We start from the raw sequence: 10,220 nt of genomic DNA, 5'->3' as shown, positions 1-10,220 counted from the left end.
TTTGATCTGTCGACACTTTAGTGGTTTCTTTTCTCTCTTTTGTTAACATATTTAATCTTACTATAGCTTCTTTAGTTATTTTAAACCTTTGTTCTTCTTCTTTTGCTTACCGTGGTTATTGTTTTTCACCTTTATTGTAATTTCTTGATTGTATTTTCCTTAGGCTCACGATCAGACGAAAGTCTTGTGGGTCATTTGATTATTTTTATATTTTTATGATGTATACAAATTATTTTGTGTTTTTTCAATTGTTGTCAAAGTGAAGAAGAATCAATAAATTTATTATTATTATAGTTGATTTCAGTAGGCTACAGTAACTTTAAAATAAATGAGTAATTGTCGACTATACTGCTTGTAGATATTCACCAACACTCGAAAATTAAACCTTCAGAGACACTCTTCTGCTCTATTGAGAAAAGTTTCAGATATTTTCAAATTGCAATTGCGTTCGGCAACGGGCAAACACATGCAGGCAGACAAGACAAGAGACAAACAGAAATAGCAGAATGCAGATGCTGATAGGCTATAAGAAGCTTGTTTTTATTGAATGAAAAAGACTAAGAAATTGTCAAAAAACCACTGATTTATTGATAATTAGAAAGACCGGTTTCGGTTATTACACCATTGTCAATCTCTGATAAACTCTATCAGAGCAAACTCTCTGATTTATTATTATAAACTTCAAGTGATATGCAATAGGCTAGACCGCAATAAAATAGTATTATATATTATTTACAATATGTTACGTTTGTGATGGATAACAAATACAGCTTTTATTTATAAAAATAATCAATTATAATATAGTATTTATGTACCGATATATTGAAGCATATTAAATTGTTCATTATCAATAATTGTGAGTTATTTAAGAGTAAAATAGGGGATTCAAGTAGAAATATCGAACTTTGATAGCCTATGAATTTTCACTCTACCTGAAAATCTTGGATGCCTCCTGTGAACCCTTTAATTGTGAAAGAAATGTCACAGTCTCCAGCATAGCTGTTGAAACACGAAAAACAATCTATTAGCTATAACATATTTTAAAAAGAAATGAGCACAAATTTGAGCAATATATTGCGAATCTAGCATAGGTGCGATTCTAGCAAGTTATAGCTATTTTCCCAAGCTTCATGAATTAGATAACCATCATGATCAACACCATACAATATTACAGAATGTCAAGAGTTCCGATGTCTATAACTATTTTTTATTCAATCAAAGGTGACTAATAAATAAATCGGAGTTTAGAGATTGTAAAAGTATTCTCAAACTCGAATGTCAACACTAACATAATATTCTTGAGACAATTGAATATGACAGAAGAGATAGGCTATCTTATTTATTTATGTAAATTGACAATAATTTCTACATTATAAAGAAATAATATGTTGTCACTGAATGCTAATTCATCTTATTCTTTAAATAGATTGAACACTTTTTCCAACACACATAATTTTTTTAGAAATATTGATAATTTGTAAGGAGATTAAAAATTGAAAAAATGTTCAACACTACTACTTACAAAATATCCAAGTCCATGATAATTTCATTCCTTGACACATTGTAGTCGTATACTTTGATTTCCTCCTATACGAGGCGGCTGTGGATATAAATAGATAGTAATTCTATTGAAAATTATAAAAGACACATTCCTATTGAAGTTTCAAAATATAAATTATATATTCCACTTCAACCAACAACGGAATCTTTGTTGAGCACACTAAACTGTATTGGCTAGGTTTCATTGAAATTTCAGAGTATTATATTGAAGATATTAAAAATAACGATCCTCTTGATTGAGAATATGATGAATAGTTTTTTATTAGATAGTTTTTAATTGTTTTTTTTCTTCACGATGAATTACAGAATCATGATAAACATGATAACGATGAATCAAATAATTAGTCCGGCGCAAATGTCATGAATAAGGCACTCCGTGGTCATTTTCGAGTAACAGCCGTGGAAGATGTTTCAATTTCTTCGTTAGGTCTAGCATAATAAGGATCGTGATGATGATAAATCGAAATCACAGGAAACAACTCGGAAACAAGATAGCCGCCAAAATTTTCATGGTTTTGATAATATATATAGCTTGTATTTCAATAACCGTTCAAGATATTCAACCGTTTTTTTAGAGAAAAATATTTAAAAAATCTTTCTCTACAATTTTTGTTCTATAAAATTTCCTATAAAACGGATATTTTTCAAGTTATAACCTTCAAAAGCCAAAAAAAAAACTTTTTCTCTAAATTTGTTCAAATTTCATTTCATTGTAACTTTTTTTGTGAGAGATACGGGGAAATTTTAAATCTATGCAATTTAGAGCGTTTTTTCAACTTTGGAATGATAAATCTTCATGCGCTGTACGTCAAAAAATGAGTTCTCCAGCGCCCTCCAAAGAAAACCCAGCATGATTTCTGGTGCGTTTTTCCATAGGCATGAGGTAACAAGCTAGAACTATAAAATCGATTTTTTCATGACTACTTCAAGATAGAGACTTGCAAATGGTCTCAATCTCTTCGTTAAAACAAGACGAATAAGAAACAACGAGAATATTCGAGATCATTGAAAAATACAAGATGGCGGTCATTATTGACATAAATTTTTATATCGCTTGTTATTCAGTTATTGTGGGTGATATCGGATTGGTTTTACCACAAAAGTGTTCAGAATTAACTAAACAATGATGTTCGAGAGAATCATCTCATTTCGACCACTCTTTCCATTATTTATTCAACTTCAAAAACTTGAAACATACATTTTTCGGGGACAATATTTCACTTTTCACCCTGTATGTATTCGTAGTAGACAAACACTAATGTTATTGGCACAGTGTTGTAGAATATTTCTACAGCTTTAAAATGACATCTGGTTGGAGGCTGAAAGTCCATATTTTACGGCTGGAGCGTCATCGGAAAAAGAGTAAAAAGTACGGTTTGCATCGGAAAACACGCTTTTCCACCAAATGCCAATTCCAACAATTAGAAAACCGTGTAACTCATGACTCCATGAAGATACAGACTTGGGATGGTTTCAATCTCTTCATAATGATGTGTAGAAAGAGATTATCTATGATGGCAATCTCAAAAATGTTTTTTTATCATGAAAAAAAACAGGATGGCGGCAAAAAAATGTCGATTTTCAAGAATCGCGTGTAATTCTAATAATGTCGAGGATATCGGATCAATTCAGCCATCTGGAAGCTCCAAAATAATCATACTACAATTTCCGAAAGATTAATCCAAAAACTTTTACTATGGTGAATATAACTTCAAACTCTTGAAATTAGATATTGTTGAGCCAAATTTCTATTTTTCACCCTGTAAATGTATTCAGAGTGAACAAACACCAATATTATTGTCACAGTGTTGTAGAATACTATAAAAGCTTTAAAATGGCATCTAGTTAGAGGCTGTAAGTCCAACTTCAAAGAGAAAACACTCTTTTTTCACCATATGCCAAACCTGAAGAATTAGGACACCATGTCCCCTTGAAGGTACAGACCTGAAAATGATATCAATCTCTTTGTAAAAATATGTGGAAATAGATTATCCATGATGGCAATCTCAAAAATGTTTGTCATCAAAGAAAAATCCAAGATGGCGGCCAAAAATCTGATTTCAAGAGTATGAAGTTATATTCACCATAGTAAAAGCTTTTTGGATTAATCATTCGGAAATTGTAGTATAATTATTTTGGAGCTTCCAGATGGCTGAATTGATCCAATATTCTCAACATTATCAGAATTACAGACGATTTCTTGAAAATCGACATATTTTTGCCGCTATCTTGTTTTTTTCATGATGACAAACATTTCTGAGACTGCCATCATGGATAATCTCTTTCTACACATCATCATGAAGAGATTGATACCATTCCCAAGTTTGTACCTTCATGGAGTAATGAGTTACACGGTTTTCTAATTGTTGGGATTGGCATTTGGTGGAAAAGCGTGTTTTCCGATGCAAACAGTACTTTTTACTCTTTTTCCGATGACGTTCCAGCCGTAAAATATGGACTTTCAGCCTCCAACCAGATGCCATTTTAAAGCTTTGGAAATATTCTACAACACTGTGCCAATAACACTAGTGTCTTTCTACTGCGAATACATACAGAGTGGAAAGTGAAATGTTGTCCCCGAAAAATGTATGTTTCAAGTTTTTGAAGTTGAATAAATACGGTAATGGAAAGAGTGGTCGAAATGAGATGATTCTCTCGAACATCATTGTTTAGTTAATTCTGAACACTTTTGTGGTAAAACCAATCCGATATCACCCACAATTACTGAATAACAAGCGATATAAAAATTTATGTCAATAATGACCGCCATCTTGTATTTTTCAATGATCTCGAATATTTTCGTTGTTTCTTATTCGTCTTGTTGTAACGAAGAGATTGAGACCATTTGCAAGTCTCTATCATGAAGTAGTCATGAAAAAATCGATTTTATAGTTCTAGCTTGTTACCTTATGCCTATGGAAAAACGCACCAGAAATCATGCTGGGTTTTCTTTGGAGGGCGCTGGAGAACTCATTTTTTGACGTACAGCGCATGAAGATTTATCATTCCAAAGTTAAAAAAACGCTCTAAATTGCATAGATTTAAATTTTCCCTGTATCTCTTTCACAAAAAAAGTTACAATGAAATGAATTTGAACAAATTTAGGAAAAGTATTTTTTTGGCTTTTGAAGGTTATAACTTGAAAAATATCCGTTTTATAGGAAAATTTTATAGAACAAAAATTGTAGAGAAAGATTTTTTAAATATTTTTGTCTAAAAAAACGGTTGAATATCTTGAACGGTTATTGAAATACAAGCGATATAGCAAAACCATGAAAATTTTGGCGGCCATCTTGTTTCCGAGGTGTTTTCCTGTGATTTCGACTTATCATCATCACGATCGTTATTATGCTAGACCTAACGAAGAAATTGAGACATCTTCCACGGCTGTTACTCGAAAATGACCACGGAATGACATTTGCGCCCGGTCTAAATGATGAAATATCATGAATCAAATAATCATGATAACGATGAATCATGATAAACAGCTGCTTGACTACTAAAACCATGTTTGCATCTATGACATACAAAAAAATAAGCAAATGATACTGGAATGACATAACATGTTCATTAAAACGTAATGGAATGATACACAGTTTTTTGAATGAAGTTCAGGATTCAGATTTCGGAAAAAAATTAGACCGATTCAATAATTTCATTAAAAGGATGACTCATTTATAAACTTACAATTGTACCAAGTCTCATCTTTTGAAATGCGAAGCCACTTATTTTGTACTCAGCAAGTGCAAGACAAATGTTAGGCTCAATTATATCTTTGATTACATCTTTTGCATAATGGTTGACGTTTGGCCAAACTTGTCGAAGAATCTGAAATCATAGAACATAAGATTACAACAAAAATAAAGATCTGGATTAGGGCTACCGGACAGCAAGCTGCCAAAAAATGATACATTTTTGAGAATTTATATCATCTATTCACTTAAAATCCTCTTAATAATTGTTGTCAATACTAATTTAAAATCTAAGTGAGAAGCCATTTTAAGTGCAAGTATAAATCAGTCTCAGTATAAATTACTGAAGTTAACTCACATTAAAACTTGAAACCAACTTAAATAAAGAAGACTTTCTTTGAATAAAAAATTTATAAGTTAATTAATATTTTTTTAATGAAAAGCGAACTAAATTTTTCAATTCATAGTGTTATCAATGTGTTTTTCTAGATCAGCCCCCACCAACTAATTTTGAAAATTGAGAGAAAGAAACAAAAAAATAACTATTTTATATTAGTGAAGAAAAAAATGTTAGGAGTAACTAAATATAACTTACGGTACACTGAATACTATAGACTATACTATATACAATAAACCATATACAATATGAGAAAATAATAAGGAATCAAGAAATTACAAATAACATTCCAAGAATGGTGTGAATTATATGCTGAAAATTACCAATAAGAATGAGGTGAATGATAACAGAGGAAAGGATAAAAAGAAGTCAACTACTTAATATGCTACTCTATGTAAGTTGATGAGGTCTAGCGTGGGAAAAATAAGTGCCTACATTAGGCTTACTACATGCCTTCTTGAACTGACTGGGATTCATATGAAAAAGGTCTAGGAGAAAGCTATGGTAATTGTAAAGATTCATCATGCTGTTGATTGGAGAATTAAAGTGACTATTGGAGTTGCATTGGGGAGGAAGAAATCTGAAGCCGGAACGCCGTGAAACTGAAGACATACGTGTATATATTCAGCAATGAAAGGAGGTAGGTTGATTGAACACGGTTGTTCAATATATGGAAACATATTATACATTATATATAACATTTATATGGAAACAAAAGCAATTTACAGCTCCTAGATGCTTCCAGGGATTGAATATCAAATATGGCACTTAGGTTAGCTGTGAGAAAATTGAAAGGACAGAACATGTTGAAACGCTTGAAATATACAAACCAGTATGCCACTGGCCCGCGAGCCCTTTGAGTGATTGCCACAATGTGGTCCTTGATTAAAAAAGGTTGGGCACCCCAGTTTCAGTAACAACCCCCAGATATTTACAATATGACTTAATTAAATAATAATAGATTATGAATAATATTAATTGGCCGGTGATTATTTTTCTATTTGATGGTGCAATAATAAAATATAAAAAAGTACCTGAATTTTCATTTTAGTAAAAGAGCATCAGTGGTAGCCTATCCCTATACAACAAATTTAATAATAATCAATTGTTTGATTCAAATTTGACAACTATGATATGAAAATCAAAATTAAAGCATTTTATCATGAACATAACAACACCTGAAAAAATATAGCATGATTATCCTCATTACATAATATTCAACACCTAACTTATCATGATAATATGTAGATAGAGTAATTCTTATTCCACCTACTATCACCAATTTCTACCACCTATTAAACTTCTACATCGAGTTTGTGAACCTAGATACTAAAGCACTACTTGTCTACGTAGTAAGTTAGCGACTAAAAGTATCCCCATTAAAATGCATCCAAGTTCTCGTCTGTCAAAGAGATGAGAAGCCTGTTTGAGTTTTTAAGCTAACGATCAATATTGTGTGTAGTACTGGAGTTGAGTAAGCTTACTTATCCCTGAGGCGAGAAACGTAGATGGTACCCCTCAAGGAAAGTTGCACTTTAGTGTAAATTGATAGGCCTACATTTCACTGTCTTGGCTATGCAATTTGAGAGATTGAATTGGCTGCAACTCAAAAGAACTTTTCTGGGCTGCAATTATTAGTAAAGTGAGCATCGCTGTAATGATTTCCAGCCTCCAACAGGAAAAGGAACCAGAAGAAGAAGATAAATGTTCTATTACTGTATTAAAGTTATATTTTTCATCAATCATTATAGATACCGTACCTACCTTGTTTAACCATTCAGCCCTTTCAACATCAGGGAAGTAGACCTGAAAAAAGGCAATGAGCAAGTAATATTTTATTATAATTAGAATATTCAAGCAGAAGAATAATAAATTATTAATCTTTAAATTTTATAAGAATGATTGCATAAATGTATATAATTCACTAATTTATTGCATTAATGGAATCAACTTGTGATTAACTCATTCTTATAATAAAATTTTATAATAGCCTATTTTGTAAGAAAAAATTCACTCAACTTATCTTATTATTTTCATTCATTCCTAATGAATAATTATTGATTTTATCAATGTAGACTATGGTGAGGTCCTCGTAAAGTTCTTAACCCTTATGCGTAACCCCAGACCATTATATTTTCTGTTGTTACCTTGGCTGCAGTAAACTTGAGGATCTGGGATTTTTTTGTATTCTTTAAGTAGTCCATCTATTCATTCATTCATTAACTAGTCCATCAACTACCTGCACACGTGATTTAGAAGCTGTAAGTCGGTCAGAAGTGGGTGAAAAAAATCCCTTTGGGTTACGCGTAACCCCTGTTGTCTTTTGTGTATATTTTCGAATATTATTGATAAAGACGATCCAAATTATAAATTTCTAGTTGGAAATATGCTCATATTTCACAATGTAATATAACACAATATAACACAATATAACACAATGATAATAGTATTTAAAGAGTGTTAGGTATTATAGTATTAAAGAGTATTTAAAAGTATCATAAGAGCACATTATTGATAGGTTATCTATATTCACAATTAGATTCTTCAGCAAGCTCTATAGATTCTAAGCCTGTGTTTGCCTTATTATATTATTTACCTTTATTATCACCTGTATTAGGCTATTATTTTCTATTCTAGTTAGGCTATAATATATTTTAGAAGATTCTCCATCATTTCACCCATTTTACTTCACTTTCATCATGTTTTCTAACAATTATCAATCCATATAACGCGAACTCACTTCTATTTCATCTTCGTTGACTCACTTTTTTCAAATCAGGACCTTTCTCAATTGATATTTATAATCCAGTGACAAGTTATAAACATGTTTTTTCAAAGACTGGATACAAATCATCACAATCAAATATAAAATTATGGGTATTTCTGAGCTACTGCAAAAAAGTATCAAATTTGTTGGCCCATTAGGTTATTGATAAATATTTATATTCATCCCGTTAATAAAATTTGAAGAATCACGTAAGAGACATCAAAAATAATATAATACTTGAAAGGTTGGTCATGAAAAACACTGTGAGAAAATGGTCTAGTAGTAATTTTTAGACATTTTAAAGTTGGGGTTATGCGTAACCCCATGTTGTCTTTAAGCGTTGCTAGTTTTGTGTTGTCTTTCTAGGGTTAACCTTTTATGAATTTATAACCTAAGAAATTTGGTTTGCAACTACAAATTCTTAACAATGATTAGTTGAAAAATAAAATATTGAATTAATTATTTTATTTCTATGCTTCAAATTGTATTGCCAGTAAAGGAAAAATGTTTATCACTCACCCAGGCAGGTAATTCATCAATTCTTGCTAGAATTACATCCTTTTCATTTTGCAATGCTGAGGTTTTGGCAACATTTCTCTTGAATTCGTTGGTCTTTTTCGTTTCATTTTTGATAACAGAATAAATAAGCGGAGCAAGAAACCAAGCTGGGCTGAAATTCATGTAGCCGAAAAAATATATAATTGCAACAGTGCAAACACTTTTAGCAGCATCATAAACTATTTTGAAGATGCCCGAAGATGAACCAACTTGTCTTGTAGGAGGAATTGTAATTGGATTTTTCTTTTCCAACTCCATAATGCAGTAAGATATTGATGAAGTAGTCTAAATGTTGAAACTGTTTCTGGCACACCCGAAATTTGCAAATGTGTCCTACAGAAGTTGATTTCAGTAGGCTACAGTAACTTTAAAATAAATAAGTAATTGTCGACTATACTGCTTAGATATTCACCAACACTCGAAAATTAAACCTTCAAAGACACTCTTCTGCTCTATTGAGAAAAGTTTCAGATATTTTTAAATTGCAATTGCGTTCGGCAACGGGCAAACACATGCAGGAAGACAAGACAAGAGACAAACAGAAATAGCACAATGCAGATGCTGATAGGCTATAAGAAGCGCATAAGGAGATGTCTACTGGATGTCGTTTGAAATAATATTAAGTAGGGTCCATCTCATTGTGCGCTACCTACGACGTACGTTCCACTACTAATGAACAGCTGTTTGTCATAGTTAAAAATAGCGATTACCGAATCCTTAAACGGTGTACACGTTGACACGTACGTTTGCCTCGGGTGAGCACTGAGCATACGTGTATGGGCTTGCATTCGCATGAATTCATTCATTCGCATTCCTTTCCTCATGAATGAGGCGAACCGTAAACCTGTCGGTATTTTGGCGAGCTCAAAGGCGCCTCGGGCGAGCATTAAATGTACGTGTGGACGCGATTTTGCCATACGGGTGAGGCAAAACGTAAACATTGAATGCATCATAACCTAATCCCAAAGACCTTAAAGATGCATAGACTCACATGCAGCGCTAGTGTCGTACTTGGAATTGAAATCCGCCATTGAGGGGCAACCCAAGGCCAGTTATAGAATAGACACGGCCTATTGTATATTCATACCAACGAGCTATATAGTAAACTATAGAGTGGCTGAGTGGCCGCTATTCCCAAAGACCTTAGAGATGCATCTCTTTAAGGTCTTTGGCTAAGCAGCTTCTCTTTGTCTCAGAAACAGAGTAACGGCCAGCAACAGTCACCGTTATAACATAGTTATTCAAA

General features: G+C 32.4%; 1 protein-coding gene across 1 annotated transcript; it reads right to left on the bottom strand.

Moving 5' to 3' along the window:
- Positions 1–580: 580 nt before the first annotated feature.
- Positions 581–9,884, bottom strand: LOC120354329 (extended synaptotagmin-2-A-like). Its single transcript, XM_039441301.1, has 5 exons — positions 8,936–9,884; positions 7,414–7,455; positions 5,248–5,388; positions 1,523–1,600; positions 581–999 (listed from the first exon to the last, which is right to left on the bottom strand). Exons 1-4 carry the CDS (start codon positions 9,230–9,232, stop codon positions 1,547–1,549), a joined length of 534 nt encoding a protein of 177 aa, XP_039297235.1. The 5' UTR covers positions 9,233–9,884; the 3' UTR covers positions 581–999; positions 1,523–1,546.
- Between the last annotated feature and the right edge of the window lie 336 nt (positions 9,885–10,220).

The sequence above is a fragment of the Nilaparvata lugens genome, chromosome X, assembly GCF_014356525.2.
Source record: "Nilaparvata lugens isolate BPH chromosome X, ASM1435652v1, whole genome shotgun sequence".
Classification (NCBI taxonomy): Eukaryota; Metazoa; Arthropoda; class Insecta; order Hemiptera; family Delphacidae; genus Nilaparvata; species Nilaparvata lugens.
This window is presented reverse-complemented; position numbering and strand designations above follow the sequence as displayed.

What these genes read in the sequence shown, in the direction of transcription:
- LOC120354329 (XM_039441301.1), bottom strand. Translation starts at nt 9,232, where the DNA reads ATGGAGTTGGAAAAGAAAAATCCAATTACAATTCCTCCTACAAGACAA. An exon ending in TTGATGAATTACCTGCCTGG is followed by an intron (nt 7,456 to 8,935) that starts GTGAGTGATAAA and finishes GCCTTTTTTCAG; the next exon opens with GTCTACTTCCCTGATGTTGA. An exon ending in AGATGAGACTTGGTACAATT is followed by an intron (nt 1,601 to 5,247) that starts GTAAGTTTATAA and finishes TTATATCCACAG; the next exon opens with CCGCCTCGTATAGGAGGAAA.